This window comes from Peromyscus eremicus, chromosome 13 (genome assembly GCF_949786415.1).
Source record: "Peromyscus eremicus chromosome 13, PerEre_H2_v1, whole genome shotgun sequence".
In the NCBI taxonomy this organism is placed as follows: domain Eukaryota; kingdom Metazoa; phylum Chordata; class Mammalia; order Rodentia; family Cricetidae; genus Peromyscus; species Peromyscus eremicus.
Window position 1 is genome coordinate 54,746,929 of NC_081429.1, and position 19,343 is coordinate 54,766,271.

Here is a 19,343-nt window from a genome sequence, read left to right on the forward strand (position 1 = left end):
AAGTAAAAACTCTGTTCTCATTACACAGTAAGTTCACCTTCCTATTTGTCCTCTCTCTGAAGTCCCTGGTAACCTTTAATATCTTCTTATATCTAATTTCCCTGTTCTGGATATGGCACATAGGATTATCTGTGTCAGTAATACAGAGGAGTTATAGGGAGATGAAACAGCTAATCTCTCCACTTTATATTTAATGTATTTGTATTCGCTGAATCAGATTCAGGCCAGAAAATAGTATAGCACCCAATTAAATCTAATCTACTTAGATTCATGTGTATATTCTCTATATTCTGGTCATCAGCTCTGAAGCAAGAGATTCTCTTCCTTTATTTTACTGGGTTTTTTAGTGAGGCTCAGGATCACCATGTGAGAGAAATAGCCTCATCATAGTAAAGAATTGCAGATTGATTAACTGTTTGGGTGGTGACATGAATTTTTATCCACTTTAGTTTGGTCGAATAAGAAAGTATACTCTGCAATAAATGAAAGAAAATAGCTGTGTTTGCACTCACATTTATGACTGATCCATCATATGTGTTGAACGCTATAGTAAAGAGCCTCTCTATCCCCTCATATTCCTGCCCCGCCCCCACCCAGTAACCACTCACTGCCATGACTACACATTGAAGCCCTTATTTCCTATGCCATTGTACTATGGATATGAAATAAGACCCCAGTTTTGGTTTCACATTAAAATCTAGAATGTTAACAAGACTCACTTCTAGAGGCTTCATTTTCAGTATTGTTAGAAAATCTTCTAAGACAGACTTCCCCTAATGATAACATCATCAATTGCTGGTATATGTGTACATGATGTTTTGGATATACATGTCAGGGAGAAAGGGAGGGGGAGAGGGCGAGCATCAAAATAATTGAAATTATCGCTTAAATATTTCAAGTAGGAGACGGGGTGGTGAGTGTTCTAATAGTGTTCATTGAAAGTTAGATTTTTCAGCTTAGGAGTATGTACGTTTCTAAGTTGTCTTCAGACTCTAAGTAGGTAACACCAGAAACTGTAAAAAGAAACTCACTTTAGTCTTAAATTTAGTCATATAGGAATTACTCTTTCGTTGAACACTGAAAAAATTAATAAATTTTCAAGTGAAAAATTGGAATGCAGGACTATCATATAAGAAGTTTATACTTCTTTTTGTGTTTCAATAAAAGATAGAGTTTTTTATGTATTTTATACTCAAAATGTCTTGGTGGTGCCAGTCATTGATCCCATGGCCTCGTTAAATCTTGCCAAGCACTCTACCACCAAAATACTATAATCAGAAAATTTTAGGTAGAGTCCCCTCTGCATTATATAATTAATAGTTCTTTAGTGATTTGGTGGCTCTACGTAAAAAGCTTTGTCTGTCTCAGGGACAGACACTCCACTGTCACTTCCATAGTTGTGTAGAACTTCACAACAATGCTTTACTATACAGGCTGGGTTTGGTTTTGTCTTTCAAGACAGGGTTTCCCTGTGTAGTTTTGGTGCCTGTCCTGGATCTCGCTCTGTAGACCAGGCGGGCCTCAAACTCACAAAGATCCGCCTGCCTCTGCCTCCCGAGTGCTGGGATTAAAGGCCTGCTATACAGGTTTTATTGCACAAAAGATTAACCACTTTTGTTTGTACTGCATTTGTATTACAAACATAGAAATCTTAAAGTGCAAATGTTACATTATTAGAAACATCTTTTTTATAAGACATTAAACCAACTTTAAAATATTAATGGACACTTGAAATATCAGCTATTTTCTCCCTATGTAAATTTTCCCTGGCACTAAAACCCTCAGTGTCTTTTTTAGAGTTTGAATCTTTTGATTCTTAGTTTTATAAGGACAGGTCACTTTGAAAACTGGTGAGAAGGTTGACGTTCTAGTTTCATTTCTGTGCTCCAGTTAAATACTCTGAACAAAAAGCAGTTTGGAAAAAAGGGTTCATTCAGCATTTACAATTTCAAGTTATAGTCCCACCATTTTGAGGAAGTCAAGGCAGGAAGTCAAGCAGCTGGTCACATGACACCCACAGTGAAGAGCAAAAGGAGAATAAGCATGTCCTTCCTTGCTTGTTCCTTTGCACTTAGCTAGCTTTCCTCACTCTTGTACAGCTTAAGGATGGCCTCTTAAATGTGTCACCCACAATGGATTGGGCCTTCGAACGTCAATAAACAACCAAGGCAGTCCCTCACAGACATACCACAAGCCAACCTGAGCGCAGTAATTCCTCATTGAAGACTCTCTTCCCAAGCAGTTATAGGAAGTATCAAGTTGACACTTAAAACGAACCAGCATAATTGATCAATGGGTACTATGCTAATGTTATTTCTATTGTTAGGATGAAATACCCTGATAAAGAAGAACTTTGAAAAGAAATTGGTTTATTGGGCTTACAATTCCAGGTTACAGCCCATCATTTCCTGAAATGCAGGAACTCAAGCAGCTTGTCAAATCATATCCACAGTTAGAAACAGAATAAATGCATCCTTGCATGCTGTTTGCTTAGTACCACTGCCCAGGGAATGATGCTGCTCACAGTGGGTTGGATAAGTTAGCAATCAAAAAAATTTTCCACGAACATGTCCAAAGGCCAACCTGTTGTAGGCAATCTCTAATTTGGAAATATGTCAAGCTGACATGGAAAGCCATCACAGGTAGGACATCACACTTAGTAGTAAAAGTTCTTAAGTACCATTGCACAGGGGGTAATTGTCAATCACAGGAATGTACTGTATTTTTCTAAGTTAGAAGAAAAAGCTCTGGATTCTTTTACCATTAAAAAAAAAAAAAAGGAAAATGTGGCCTAGTGAGATAGATTAGGTGGTTAAGAGTACAAACTGCTCTTGCAGAAGATTGAATTTCCATTTCCAGTGCCCATATTGGGTGGCTCTTTGGAAAGACAGTATAATTTGGAAGTAAATCGGAATGGGATTTGACTGCTACAAATGTTTCCCTCTCTCTTGCAATAACCACCCACGTAAAAATTGCAGACTGTCTGTGAAGAAATATTCTACTACCACTATGTTCTTCCATTGTTTTATTTCAGTACCGTTAATACTTCTTTTAAGTCAATTTAGAGGCTAAAGTTGACTTATATTCACTACTCCTGAGCACAGAGGAAGACAATAAAGTGTTATGCTGTAGGGGACAAAGAAAGACTCAGGGGCGGGGGCTGATTTGTACCTTCTAAGACAAGAGTATAAAATTGTGTTGCTCTCCATAGTCAAACAATATTCCTTCAACTATGTAGCATATCTTTACTCATAGAACTATACAATAGTACCTGTGTAGTTAAACAGTAGAAATGCCTAGGTTCCGTGTGCATAAAACTTCCTTGTTTATGACAATCTAAGACAGTAAAGAGAATCATAGTCTTGAGAAACCAGTATATTTAAATTGTCAACTGGAAATAACCAAAAATGTTTGGGGTCAGTAGAAAACTGCTTACATATAACATATTAAAGGTATTGTACATAGCTGCTCCTCAACTTGCAAAGTTGTATCTATCCCAAAAATATCATAAGATGAAATATATCAGGGCTGGAGTGGTAGTGAGCAGTTAAGAGCACTTGCTGCTCTTGCAGAGGACCTGAGTTTTTTATTCCCAGTACCCACATGGTAGCTCACAACTATCTATAGCTTCAATCCCAGGGGATCTGACAACTTTTTCTGACCACTGTGGGCACCAGGTGTGCACATATATACATACACAGAAAATAAATAAATATTTTTAAAACGAAAATGTAACTCAATGTGTTTAGTTCACCTTACCTATCAAATCTCATAGCTTAGCAACTCAGTAGACTGCAGAGTATCAGTTATGTCCTAGTGATTACATGGCTTACAGGAAGTTATGCCAACATTAAGGATATCATGATACATATTGAGTCCAGGAAAATCAAAATTTCAAACTAGAACTATGATTTCCACTGATTCAGTATGACCTTTGTACCATCTCAAATCAATATATCAGAAATCAAACCACTGTGACTTGGGTTCCATCAGTATATACCAGCTCTATCATATGCTCTAAAATAATTCAGGAATTAAACTTTTAATTAAGTTATAATTCACTTGCTGCTGTTAAGATAATGTGTAGTTTCTCATTTTGTTGTCTTTGCTCTTCCTAACATGTTGAAATTGAATCTAAGATGACATCCAAAGAGCTAACATGAACATTACATCCCTTGTTATATGTTAATAGTGAATGAACTAAAAAATAAGGCCTCTATACTGTCTTTAATATCTTTGTAGCAAGAAGGAATGCCATACTGATTCTTGGTGGTGTCACTGCTCCAGTTACTTATATTTAATCTCTGGGAAAATAGTCACTAAGATTCTACATTGAGGGTGGTTTTTTTTAGATTATTTTACATGTATGGGTGTTTTGCCAGCATGTATGTATGTGCACCAACTGTGTGCCTGGTGCCTCAGGTGAGAAGGCATCAGTTCCCCTGGATCAGATGGTTGTGAACCACCATGTGGGTCTGGGGATTGGTTGAATCCAGGTCTCTGCAAGAGCAACAAGTGCTCTTAGCCACTGAGCCAACTCTATAGCCTTGTACTTTGAGTTTTATTCTGGTTCAGAGACATAACACAGACCTCAAGAGTCTATGGATAGGAGTACATTACAGCTTACTTTGTTTCCCTTATAATCTCTCTATGTTAATCAGACTTTTCATGTGACAAATGATTGAAAGAACAACTTGATTTTTAACAACACAACAAAAACTTTATTTTTGGCTTGATAGGTTTCATGGTTTCAGAGGTTTCTACCCGTAATCTTTGGCTCCACTGACTCTAGACCAATGATGAGGCAAAATATCATGGTGGACCAGAAGTAGAGGATACAACAAGATACAGCCCACAAAGACACACCCATGGTGATCTAGTCCTTCTAGCTAGACCTTACCTCCTAAAGTTTCCAGAACCTACTAAATAGTGGCAGTAGCTAAGAACCAAATCTTCTAGAATGAGCCTGTGTGGGACATTCATATTCAAACTGAACCATTTTGCCCCCAGACTCCAAAGACCACATCTGTTTGATAATGTAAAATGCGTTTAGTCCATCTCTAAGAATTCCCGTAATCTTAACACTTGCAACATTGTCCAAAAGTTAGGTCAGCAGTCTCTTGTGATATTCAAGGCAAGCTCTGTGGATGTTATTCACTTGGTAGAGTGCTGGCATGTGCTAGACATGCCTAGCACGTCACAGCACTGAACTCCACTTCTCTGGTACCAGTTTTCTTCTGTGTCGGACATACCTTTTGTCATTCTGAGGGAAGATAACAGGATAGAAACAACTTAAAGGAGGAAGGACGTATTTTGGCTCTTGGTCTCAGCATATTCAGTCTGACTGTTGATTCTGCACAGACTGTTCACTTGATGGTGGATGGGAAACAGAAAAATAGAAAGAGGGGCCTGTGACAAAATACAGCCCCAAGGATCCCAAGTAAACAAACTTGTTTCAGCTAGGTGCCACCTCCTAAAGTTTGCAGAACCTCCCAAAATAGTGCCACAAGCCGGAGACCAGTCCTTCCTTCAACAGTGAGCCTGAGGAGGTTAGCTCAGATTCAAACTATAACATAATCCTAGATTTTTCTTTTATGTTTTTAAAATATTCTGAGAATAATTCTGATAGCCTCAGTGGGCTGCTGAAAGAGCTTATGACATGAATACATTAAACTAGTTAAGAACCTCTCAGTTGCTAGCTATGGTGGCACACATCTCTAATCCTAGCACTTGAGAACTCAAGTTAGGAGAATCACAAGTTGTAGGGCAGCCTTGGCTACGTAGCTGACCCCATCTAGGAAAATGAGCTTCTGTATTAGAGTAACTTTATTTTACATGTGACAAATTTTTATAAGAAAGAATGTCTTTAATTAAATCTTCCTAATTCTCTTTTTTGTTGTTGTTTGTTATTGTTCATGTTGCTGGGGACCAAAACTAGAGCCTTAAGCTTGCTAGGCAAGTGTTTAGCCCCTTAGCTAAAGCCTCAGCCTTTCTGTTTTCTAAATTCTAAGAAAGTACTTGGATCTTTCATACTGCACTGGTGAAATTATTTAAACTATATAAACAATGATACAGGCAACTGGTGAGAAAGAATAAAAAGCCGGGTGGTGGTGGCTCATGCCTTTAATCCCAGCACTCGGGAGGCAGAGCCAGGCGGATCTTTGTGAGTTCAAGGCCAGCCTGGGCTACCAAGTTAGTTCCAGGAAAGGCGCAAAGCTACACAGAGAAAACCTGTCTTGAAAATTTTTTTAAAAAAATTTTTAAAAATCAAAATAAATAAAAGAGAGAAAGAATAACAACCAAATATGAAAAATAGTTTACTACATGAAATAAATGCAGAGTTCTACAACAAACATTCTAACAAATGTAGCTTTCTGTATAAAACAGTACTAGTCTTAGAGTTAAAAAGTCAAATTTTGTATCTGGTGTGGTGGCAGTTGGCTTGTAGTCACAGAACTCAAGAAGCTAAGGCAAGAGAATTGTATGTTCAACATTAACCCAAACTACATAATTAGACACTGTCTCAAAAAAAAAATTCTTGGTAGTATTAAAAATAATGAAATCCTGAGGTTGGGGATTTAGCTCAGTGGTAGAGCACTTGCCTAGCAAGTGCAAGGCCCTGGGTTCGGTCCTCAGCTCTGAAAAAAAAAAAGAAAAAATAATGAAATCCTGTTACTTGCAACATGTATGAAACCTACATGTAAAAACCAACATGTGTAAAAATAATTATAAGTAAAATAACCCAGGCACAAAAACCTAAGTACTGCATGATATCACTCTTGAAATCTGAGAAAATTGATCCCATGGAAGCTGCAAGCAGAATGGTAGTTACCTGTAGCTGAGGTTTTCCTGGTCCTGCCTGGCTCCCATGGCCTTGCGGTCGCTTGGACTCAAGTAAACACACAGAGGCTTATGTTAATTAAAACTGCCACCTCAAGTAAACACACAGAGGCTTATGTTAATTAAAACTGCTTGGCCATTAGCTCAGGCAAACTATTGACTAGCTCTTACACTTAAATTAACCCATAATTTTTATTTATGTTTCGCCATGTGGCTTGGTACCTTTTCTCAGTTCTGCCTTCACATCTTGCTTCCTCTGTGTCTGGCTGGTGACTCCTGGCTCAGCCTTCCTGTTCCCAGAATTCTCTTCTCTGCTTGTCCTGCCTAAACTTTCTGCCTGGCTACTGGCCAATCAGCATTTTATTTATTAACCAATCAGAGCAACACATTCACAGCATGTAGAAAGACATCCCTAGCACTTCTGCTTTTCTTTTTTTTTTTTTAAGGAAGGTTTTAACTTTAGTAAAATTACATATAACAAAACAATTATCAAGTAAGAATTATAGTTATAATATCTAGTCTGTTTGTATTTGGCAAAATTAAAGAAGATATTCTATCTATCTTGTATTTGTGAGTCCAAGGTTTCATATCTAATTTATCTTTTATCATAACTAAGGAAATTATAACTGTCTAGTCTTCAACTACATCAAAGACCTCAGAAGGATATAATATTACCTAAGTAAACAGGAAGAGCATTGTAAGCAACTTCCAAAAATCTAGAATGACAGAGAAACCTGGCTGCCTGGACAGTTGCCCAAAGTTCTTCAGTATTGGGGCATCCATTCTTAAACAGCCTACAGGCCTAGAGTCTCTCAGTCACTTCTCTCTGTGTCCTGCAGAATGTCTGGCAGTTTCTTCTGCAAAGCAGGAACCTGAATGACCATTTTGCCTTGCAAAGTTCAGTGATCACATTCCTATGGGTCCTGCATGTCCAGTCAATACAACATTTTGTCAAGCAGTCCAGGCAAGAACAGTTTCTTGCCTAAATGGCTATTTTTGCCAAGAAGAAGATAAATTCCATGTGGAGTATCTTTAGTGCCCATCCTCCTCTCTGAAGTAAATGGGTCCTGCCAGGAGCAGACATGTCTAAGTTTTTAAAACATTTTAAATATCATATTCTGTAAGTCTTTGAAGTGTTTGACGATTATCTATCTGAAATATATCTATGTAAACTTAGAAAACTAACATGACTATAAGTTTGATTACCATAGATGATTAACTATTAATCTGTATTTCTTAATGATACATTACAATTTTAAATGAGTTGTATACACATAATACCTTAAACAAGAGTAAAAATATACATACAGTATAACAAAATTAACTTTAAATTTGTATCAGTAAAGTAAAATCTATAGCAGTGTAAAACATTTTTAAACAAGTTCTTTAAAAGTAGGTTCAATAATCTACTCTTTCATCGTATCATATCTATATCCTATATTTCTGTATCACATCCTCCTTTCTTCTTTTAGAAAGAGATTGATTATGACTAATAACAGTTTGTAACCAACAATCTAAACAAAGACAAACATCCATAATCCATTTTTTGGGAATGTGGGCGTAGTTTTCTAGGCTACTTCCTCCTGATAGAGGGTGCTGTGTTCTTATGGGGATCCTGAGAAAATTAAGAATTTTGGTCAAGTCCTGACTGGAATAGTCTGTGAGGCTGCATTGTCTGAGCCAGTTGCCTTGAAACCATTCTGGATGTTGGATCATCTGGGCCATGGTGTCATCAGAGACCTTTCAGGGGGTCTTGGCTGGTCTAACCTGATGTAACTTAATCTGGAACAAATCTGTACCCTCTTGCTTTCTGTGGAAACAAAAGCAGAGCCTCCTTTCCAAAGCAACATATCCTTAGATCCAAATTTTGAAATCAAGGTACCTTTAAAATATACATACTGGTTTAACTCAGCAGCTTTTACAATCAAATGTCTTTCTGCAGTTAAAAAATCCCAAAGACAACACAATCCAGGTTCTCTGTGTAATATCCATCTTTATGTGGCTTTATTTTTTTATACTACCTTTACTGTCTCTTTAAAGACTTTATTTTTAGGGGTTGGGGACTTAGCTCAGTGGTAGAGCACTTGCCTAGCAAGTGCAAGGCCCTGGGTTCAGTCCTCAGCCCTGAAAAAAAAACTTTATTTTTTAAAACTATTTCTTTATATAACTGTCTATATTCATTTTCTTCTCTCTTCCAAGCCTACGTACATTTTTACACACATTGTAAACGTCTTAGTCTATCTGAATCTGCCTTATTGTGTTAACTGTTGCTTTAAACTGCAATGGCTTGTACTGAAGCAGATGACTTTGCTGCTGACTCCGCCCATTTCAGCTTCCCAACATGGCAGAGGTAATTCACCTCCAGCTCAGGGAGCCATGCTCTCCTCTGACTCTGGGAGGCAATGGGTCTATGCTTTCATCCAGCAACATACAGACCAAAAACCTTTTCTTTCTTTTTTTGTTTGTTTGTCTTTATTAGCAAAGGCCATGCTGCAGGTCAAGCCTGCACACTACGAACCTGGCATAGCGTAACTCAAGCCTACAGGCTGCGGCTGGTCTGAGAGACAACTAGGAAGCTGCTCTTGGTTCCATTTTAGAACCCTTTTTAAAAGCTTTCTCAGGTTTTCGGTGGCAACTCTTGCCCCACGTCTTGGCGCCATTTGTAGATGAATTTCTGAACAGTCTTATTAAATAAGAAACACAGAGCCATATACAGGGGTAATAGCCAAAGAGATTGGAGAAATAGCCAAGAGCCTCTGACTAACCTTAGCTTACCACCATGCCGTAGCTTCCCAAGAGAGAGCTTCTTCCTGTCTAATCTGCACCTTTATTGCCTTCCTGTTCTTTACCAGACCTAGGCTAAGAGGAATAATAAGGGATAAAGAAATGTTGATTATAACAGAAGACAAAAGATTTAGTGTACTATTACAAAGTAGTGACTATACATAACAATAATGTACTATGCATTCAAAAAAACTAAAAGTAAATATTTTGAAAGTTTTTACACTAAAAAAAATGTTAAATCTTAGGGAAGATAAAGATGCTTAACCTAACTTCAGCATTACACAATGCATTGAAAACCACAAGAGGTAATCAATTAATACATAAAATTGTTGTTTTTCATGTGATGGTTAAAATAAATTTTAAAAATTCAGTATTTCAGAGGAACCTCATGCTTTTGAAATACTTAGATTTTTTGATCCATCTTTCTATAGTAAGTCATAACATATAAGCTGAGCTTACAAAGAATGTACACAAGAATTGATCTTATGTGTCTACGTATATATCTAGGTACCTCTGTTCTTTTTAATCTCAAAGCACTATTTTTAATACCTTGTTCATTTCTTGGGATTTCTAGTAAACTGTAATTTCTGACTCTGACTTTTACTTTAATCAAGGGAAATACAATTTTTATGACCAGTAATTATTTCCTCAACACAGAATTGCCTTAGTTCAATCTTCTCTAACAACTATACCATAAGCTGGGCTGCTATGACAACACATATTCATTTCTCAGTTTTGGAAGCTGGGAAATCATGCCTGCAGATGCAAGTGTCTATCTTGTTATTGTATCCTTACACAGTGGTTCTCAACCTTCCTAATGCTGCAGCGCTTTGATACAGTTCATGTTGTGGTGACCCCCAACCATAAAATAAATTTTGACCCTAAAGGGTCAAAACTCACAGGTTGGGAAGCTGCTTATAAGGTAGAAGAGAGAGAATGAAAGCAAACTCCCTTTTATTCTTTTTTTTACATTTTTACATTTATTTATTTATAATGCATGAACATGTGTAGGTGCACACATATTTAGATTTCAAAAGTAAGATCATGCAGTACTTATGTTTTTGTATCTAGGTCATTTTTTTTAACATAGTGATTTCCAAGTTCCACACATGTTGCTACTAATGGGATTTCATTATTTTAAAAATACTTTTGATACTTCCAAGAATGTTTGAGACAGTATTTAATTTTGTAGCTCGTTAGTCTTGAGCCTGTAATCCTCCCACATGTTTTTATCATTATCTTTATCTACTTTGTAGTAGCACACTAAATCTTCTTGCTCCTGTCTAACTATAACTAAGCACCCATTGATCAACATTTCTCTATCTTTCCTTCTACTGTCTTATTCTAATCTGTGAAAGAGACACTGTGACCAAGGAATCTTATAGAAGGAAGCAGTTAATTGGGGGGTTGCTTACAGTTTACAGGGTTAGTCCATGATCATCACGTCAGGGAGCACAGCAGCAGGCAGGCATGGTGCTGTAACAATTCCTGAGACTTACATCCTGATCACAGGCAGCAGACAGAGAAAGCAAGATGGGTTAGGGCCTGGTGTGGGCTTTTGAAACCTCAAAGCCCACCCCCAGTGAAACAAGGCCATACCTCCTAATCCTTCCCAGTTTCACTACCTGGAGACCAAATATTTAACATGAGCCATTGGGGTCATTCTCATTCAAATGAGAAAAGCCACACCTACTCTTACAAGTTGGTAACCACCATTCTACTTGCAATTTTGGTGGGATTTGGCCTACAGAATATAGTTGTATGACCTTTGGATTAACCCATTGTCAGGCTAATTCATTTTCTTCAAGTCTAATATGAAATATAGTATGCATTTATTGAGTGTATTTCTGGGGGGTTTTTTAATCTGATTTGAGTTTAATGTAGATTATTTGATCAAACACCTACGGATTATTCTAATACTGGATTGGCCATAAATTCTTCCTATCCAAAATATCTATCTGAGGTGGAAGAGCAGTAAAAAATTAGAATTAGTTATTTATTAGATGCAACTGAAAGCAGTCATATTAAGTGAATTGGGCAATTTTAGAAAGACAGATACTTTGTTTTTTCTCATTTTTAGTTCCTAGATTTTATACAGATACATAAAGTCATATATGTATATATGATATAAAATGAAAGTAAACCTGTGTAAACAGAGGGGACTAACATTAGGGTGGAGAGATGAGAATAAAAGAAATGGGGGCTATAAATGGATTATGTTCAACATATAATAAATACATATACAAAAACTTAAATTCTTAATAACTACTGTGAAAGGTTACATATTAGCTCCATGATAGTCTAATTTTTAAGTACCTTTAGCAGGATATCTACCTATCATATAGCACATCTGTTTTTCATATCAAGATTATATGTTTCCATTCTTGAGCATTTTCTCTGCATTCTGAGCCTATTATTTCTTCTAATTGGACATCATTTCTCTTTTTTTTTTTTTTTTTTTTGCTGCTACTCCTTAAAAGTCAGACCATCTGAATGGCACCTTACCTTTCATAGCATAAGATTCAATTTATGAAACCATAATCTTTTACAGGATATTTCTCTAAACATTTTTTGAATAACGTCTTCCCCCACTTTGAGGATGAGAGTAAGCAGGGGAATTTTTATATTATATTACATACTCCATTAACATTTTTATTTTACCTGCTTTAGAAAAGCATGTGGGTGAAAGATAAGGATTATCTTTCATTCCAAATGAATTTGTGTTTCTTTATTATTGTCAAGTCAAAACACAGTAGGTGCTCCCATCCATAGACAGTCATTCCCAGACCCCGAAAATGCCTCAAACCTCAGCTAGTACCAAATGCTATATATACACAAGCATTAATCTGATAACACAGCAAATATATAGCTCAATTGTTGGGAGACTATGCAGCATGATTATGATAAGCAAAGGGATAGTTCACACCCAGAACATGTTGGGAATGAGACAGCATAAGCAATTTAAAACAGAAAAATTGTGTGTTCCTGGGCTTTTCCATTAATGATTTTTGGGTCACTATAAATGATTTGTAATAAAAACCTTGGAAAAGAAGCTTCAGATGAGGTAGAAATTTCAGTATGTACCTATGTTAGCTACTTGTCTCATTACTGCAACAAAATACCTAACAAAACCTGTCAAAGAAAGAAGGTTTATTTTGGCTCACAATTTAGAGTTGATCACCAAAGATTTCATGATGACAGGAGCACCAGGAGCTTGAAGCAGCTGGTCACACAGTCAGGATGGAGAGATGCATGCCAGTGCTCAGCCTCCCTTCTGGTGTATTCAGTCCTGGACTGCCATCCAAAGTGAGGGTGGATCTCACTAGTCTGTTAATATAATCCAGCAGCTAGCCCCATCTAAATGATTCCGAGGAAGCTTATCTCCTCAGTGATCCCGTGAAATCCTGTGAAATGGACAATGTAACCATAACAAACCCATCTCCTGTCAACTTGACAACTGTCCTGGGTGGCTGTGTTTCATCATCTTGACACTAGCTAGTGTTTTCTGAGAAGAAATCACAATGGAGAAAATACCTCCATAGAGTGGCCTATATATAGGCAAGCCTGTGGGGCATTTTCTTAATTAGTGGTTGATATGGAGAGTCAAGCCCATTGTAGGGGTGGTGCCTTGGGCTGTATTAGAAAGTGGTCTTGAAGTGGTGCCTGTATTACATTAATTATACTATAATTATATGTTAATAATATAATATATATTATATTAAAGAAAGTGGTCTTTGGTTGTGTAATAAAACAGGTTAAGCAGGCCATGAGTAGCAAGACAATAAAAGTATTCCTCTATGACCTCTGCATCATCTCCTGCCTCCCAAGTTCCTGCCTTGATGGATTGTGATCTGAGAGTTATAAGCTGAAATAAACCCTTCCTACCCCAGGTTGCTTTTGGTCATGATGTTTTATCACAGCAATGGAGACAACAGCCAAGCATATCACTTTCAAGCCATAATCTTCCACTCATCCACATAGCCATCACATAATGCAAAATGTATTCACTCCAACTTCAAAAATCCCCATAGTCTTTAACAGTTCCAAAACTGTTGAAAAGTTGAAGTACAGAGTCTCTTCTGAGACTCAGGCAATCTCTTTTTTAACTTCAATCCAATAGTTAGTTACATACTTCCAATATACAATGATACAGAGTCAATATTCCCACTTTAAAAGGGAAGAATGGGGACATGGCAAGGGAAAGATCAGACCAAAGCAAGACCAAAAACATAAGCAGGTAAAACACCAAATCCTTAAGCTCCATGTCCATCATCTGGAACTCATGATGAAATCATATGGGCTCCAAGGTACATTAATAGCCCTCCTTGATCCTCCAGCTCAGCTGACTTCAGCACACATAAGCACACTCTTGGAGTGGCTCTGTTTTCTGTCTACACCTTTCTTTGGTAGACATCCTATGGTCCTATCATCTCCAACATCCTAGAGTCTACATCACAATTTGGACTTTACCTTCACAGCTCCACATAGGCACCTCTCAGAGTCTCTTTGCAAGAACTCTGACCCTACTACACAGTGCCTGACCTCGGTGGCACTCAGAGACTATGGAACAAAACCCTGTAGGCTCTCCCCTGAATCTCATATCTTTCATGTCTGCAAAAACCAAGGCCACAAAGATAGTGCCAAGTTTGGCTGCCAGATTGGGTTGGAACCTAGCACCCTTGGATCACAGGCTGTATGTCTTGGTGGCTGAATTTACAAAATCACTTTCCTTGATTTGTTTGTTTGTTTGTAGTAGGGATCTCTTCTGTGGCATTCCCAGTTCAGGTTTCTCCTTTCTCATAAATTTGTATTTTCACAAGTTGGAGCATTTGATGAATGGAGTCTTGTCTTCAATTCTCTTTTCTTGTTGTCCTATTGAAGAATAATGTTTCTAACAATTACAGATGTTTTCTCATCTGCATTCTCCAGTCCACATTTTTAAACTTGTTCACACACTTTTCTTGCTAAAGTTCATGTTTTTAATTTTTTTTACTGTCTCACTATAGATATGAATAAGAGCATTGAAAAGTAGCCATGTCACAGACTGAATGACACCCTGCCTTGACATTTCCTCCTCCAAAGATTACTCCTGGATTCAGCCTCACTCAAGTTCTCAAGACACAGGAAGAATGCAGCCAGATTCTTTCCCAGAATGTAAACTAAGTAGCCTCTACTGCAGTTCCTGATCCAGTTCTTGTCCCCTCTGAAACTTCATGAGCTAAGCAGGCATGGTCCACAATTCTCACGGCGTTTTGATCTTTCAAACCTCCACCATAATGGCCTCTTGTACTATAACAAAGGGCTGTATTTATTTTGATTCACGGTTTGAGAGTGCAGTCCATCATAGCTGAGAAGTCCTGGGGGTAGGAGCGTGAGGCAGGTGGTCACCCTGCAGCCAGTCAGAAGCTCACAGAGAGAGGTGAATGCTGATACTCAGCTTGCTTTCCCTTCTTAAGCAGCTCAGAACACCACCCCACATTCAGGGTCAGTCTTGAACCCACCTGTTTGAGTTAGGTTTCTGTTGCCATGATAAAACACTGACCGAAACCAACTTGGAGAGGAAAGGGTTTATTTAAGCTTCCACTTTATAGTTCATCACTGAGAACTCAAGGCAGGATGTAGAAGCAGGAACTGAAGCAGAGGCCATGGCAGAACACTGCTTACTGGCTTGATTCCATGGCTTTCTCAGCCTGTTTTTTCATACAACCCAGGACCACCTGCCCAAGAGAGACATCATCCACAGTGGGATGGGCCCTCTCATATCAATCATTAATCAATAAAATGCCTCACAGACTTGCATATAGTTTAATCTGATGAAAGTTTTCTCAATTAAGATTCCCTCTTTCGGTCCTGAGTTCAATCCCCAGCAACCACATGATGGGTCATAACCATCTGTAATGAGATCTGGCACCCTCTTCTGACCTGCAGGCATACATGCAGACAGAATACTGTGTACATAATAAAGAAATAAAACTTTAAAAAAAAAAAAGATTCCCTCTTTCCAGGTGTTCTTGAGTTTGTGTCAAGGTAACAAGAAACTAGCCAGAATACACCACTATTACCCTAATCTAGATAGATAATCCTCATAGACATATGAAGAGGCTAATCTCATCTAGACGATTCCTCAGCAGCTTGTCTCAAAGGTAACCCTAGGTATCATGAAGTTGACCATCAATATTAACCATCAAACCATTTAAGGTGTCTAGTCAAGACTTGGTGACTTATTAGCCAAACCCTAAGGGTCTTCTACTAATTCTTGTCTAAAGTTCTTTGCAGTTCTGTCAGGTACCCTGTCCTCAAACGTTATTATTTGTAACATATGGCTCTTTTTCCTTGTGTTCAGTTGTATCTTTCCATATTACTTTGAAAAATATTTTTGCTACTTGGATGAGCTACTAACAATTCTCTAGTTGTTTTCCTAGAGCAGTTTTCTAGTTTTCACCTATACTTTTAAAATCTTTTCCATTTATTTTTTAAATGAGATAACAAATAAAGGATAGGAACTGGAGAGATTGCTCAACAGTTCAGAACACTGGCTGCTCTTCAGAGGGCAGGGGTTAGATTCCCAGCACCCGAGTAGTAGCTTACAACTGTCTAACTCCAGTTCCAGGGGATGGCATGCACAGATTTACATGCAAACAGAATACTCAGATCCATAAAATAATAAAATAAATTTTTTTTTTTTTTTTTTTTTTGGTTTTTCGAGACAGGGTTTCTCTGAGTAGCTTTGCGCCTTTTCCTGGAACTCACTTGGTAGCCCAGGCTGGCCTCGAACTCACAGAGATCCGCCTGCCTCTGCCTCCCGAGTGCTGGGATTAAAGGCGTGCGCCACCACCGCCCGGCAAAATAATAAAATAAATTTTTAAAAAAATAAAGGATGGGCTGGAGATGTAGCTCAGTTGGTAGACTGCTTGCCCGGCATTCGTAAAGCATTGGCTTCCATCTTGTAATGAGGCTGCCGATGGTGATCTGGGGGATTGCCAAGCTTGTTTAATGGGACAAAGTATTGAACATCAAAGAAATACACAAGACTGAGCCTCCAAAAAGAAGTGAAAGTGACAGCTTTTTTGCAAACGGCTCTCTTTGGGATGAGAGAGATCCCAGAACTGTACTTCTCTAAACAGAATGTGGGTTGGGTTTTATAGGACTCCTGATCCGTGCATTGGATATACGAGGAGTAAATGTCCAGGAAAGATAGCTGGATGGGGTTATAGAGTATGCTTATAGTCTGGCCTTTTTGCTGATTTCAGTCTCGAGTCTTTCACTCTTCTTTCTTTGGCTCCAGAAGCCTGTCACATTCCTAGGCAAGCCTTTGCAGTGTTCGCTCACAGCTACTGGTCACAACCCTGGCAGCACTTCAAGAATGGAGTTGGAATGTTCTCACCTACAGGCCATCCTTTGACAGGGCTAGTTACTGATGCTTCTCCATCAGTGGGCAGTGCTTCACAAGTGGACTCTCAGACACCTGTAAGACACTCTCACACAGCTGGGTAATCCTTAGGAGTCCAGTTGTAAATGCTTGTCCTACCCCTGTCCACACACACACACACTCCTAATCTAATAATATTCTGCTGACCAGATTCCCACATATAATTCTGTGACACTTGCTCTGAATTTCCCTAGAGGTTGGTTCACAGGATCTTGGGCTGCTGAGTCACCAGTGCGTCAGTGGTCATTTTGAAATAGTGTCCCACAGCTGCTCTGATAAAGTGGCAAATACTGAAAAGAGAGGACTTTCTTGGCATCTCCTTACATCGGTGACACCAAGCACCTTCTGCCCTTCCTCCCTTTCTGATCCTTAAGATGTCCATTTCTGAAAGTAAGGAGCACATTATCTAAGTGTTTCTGTCTTTACCTATGGTGGCACTCCCTCTCCCCCTGTTCAGAAAGCACTCTACCCATTGACTCATCTTCTCATCCTGGTTTGTGTCTGTTAATTGGAGAGTAAAGACCATTTGCACTTACCGTTATTAGTTATAGGTTTGTAGATTTCTGTCATTTTTGGTTGTTTTCCTAGTTGGTTCAAGAATTGTTTTTCTCCTCTGGAGTAGTAGGGAGCACTAATTTATAGTTGAATAGGTTTTTTCCTGGGTTGACTTTGTTCATCTATTCCTTTCGTGAAATGTATTTTTTTTCTTTCTCTGTGTTGTTTCTTTTAATATATATATATATTAATATATATATATATATTTGGTTTTTCGAGACAGGGTTTCTCTGTGTAGCTTTGTGCCTTTCCTGGAACTCACTTAGTAGCCCAGGCTGGCCTCGAACTCACAGAGATCCGCCTGGCTCTGCCTCCCAAGTGCTGGGATTAAAGGCGTGCGCCACCACCGCCCAGCTTCTTTTAATTATCTTCTTTAATGTTCACTAATTAATTTGTGCTCTTCTGAAATGTATATGTTTCCATTGGTTTTAAAAGGTAAGTGGATGCAGCAATCTTGGTTGGTGCTTATTTAGTTTCAGAGCTTAAAATGTATCATTCCACGCTTTGTGGCTTTTAGAATTTTTGTTGAATTCTGATGTTATTTTAAGGGTTTTTTTTAAGGGGGGGTTATGAAGTGCTATCTTCTGGACATGACATGGTCATAGCACTCATGACGCCTACCTGCACAAACTCAAGCTAAAAAGGTCAGTCAGTATTCAAGCTGACAGTAATAATTGGACTCAGTGAGTTACCAAAGGTGGGGGTGTACCAGGCTTTCTTTTTAGGCCACCAACCAGCTCCCAAATCATGACATGGAGACTTAATGTTAGTCATGAATGCTCAGCCTTATCTTATGCTCATTCTTGCTAGTTCTTGTAACTTAACCTTTTTCTCTTCATCTACATTTTGCCTTGGGGATTTTTACCTTCCTTTCTTTCTGTATGTCCTACTTTTCAGTGCTTCTGTGTCTGGCTGGTGGCTGCCTGGCTTCTGGCCCCAGAGGTGGAGTCCCTCTCTTTTTCCCTCTATTCTCTCCTTCTCTCTCAAGCCTAGAATTCTCCTCCTACTTATTCTCTCTACCCACCAGCCCTGCCCATCCCTCTCCTGACTAGCTACTGGCCATTCCGGTCTTTATTAGACCAATCAGGTGCCTTAGGCAAGCAAGGTGAAACACCAACACATCTTTTCATAATTAAACAAATACGGCAGAAACAAATGTAACACACCTTCACACAGTTAAAGTAGTTTTCCACAGCATAAACAAATGTACCCCATCTTTAGGTAGTTAAAATAACATTCTACAAGGGGGCACATAAAGTTTGGGAAGGAACATTAGGAGGAGTAGGAGGGAGATTTGAGATATGATCGCGATACATTGTATACATATATAAAACTGCCAAAGAGTAAATCAAAATGTTCTTTTCAAAAATGACAGAGAATCATGAAAGTAAATTAAGTAAAACCAACTAGTCTACCACCAGTGACCACAGAAAAGAAATGGCCAAAATACAGAGTAAGATGTTAGAAGTTACTTAGGGTAGAAATAGTAACTGAGGGCCAGTGAGATGGGTTGGTGGATAAAAGCATTTGCAGTTAGCCCCAAGAATCCACAGTAGAAGGAGGGAACTCACATGGAAGTTGTGCTCTAACCTCTACACATGCTGCGGCATGTGCATGCCTTCATTCACATAGGCAGTTGTACACATGGACAAATACTACATAAAATAATTTATATTTTTAAAGATTTTTAAGCAGTAACTGAACAAAGGAAGTAGGCAGGGAAAGAGGAAAAAGA

The 19,343-nt window shown here is 38.4% G+C and overlaps 1 protein-coding gene across 7 annotated transcripts in view; it reads left to right on the forward strand.

The window, feature by feature from the left end:
- Positions 1-19,343, forward strand: part of Boll (boule homolog, RNA binding protein) — a 90,013-nt gene that overhangs the window by 49,543 nt on the left and 21,127 nt on the right. Inside the window, exon 11 of one of the 7 annotated variants that reach the window (XM_059278203.1) lies at positions 14,631-14,970. The exons of the other annotated variants lie outside the window; for them this stretch is intronic. Within the exon in view, the coding sequence (XP_059134186.1) occupies positions 14,631-14,636 (6 nt within the window). The 3' untranslated portion in view covers positions 14,637-14,970. Of the gene's footprint in view, positions 1-14,630; positions 14,971-19,343 lie in introns of those variants that run through there. 7 annotated transcript variants of the gene reach the window in all.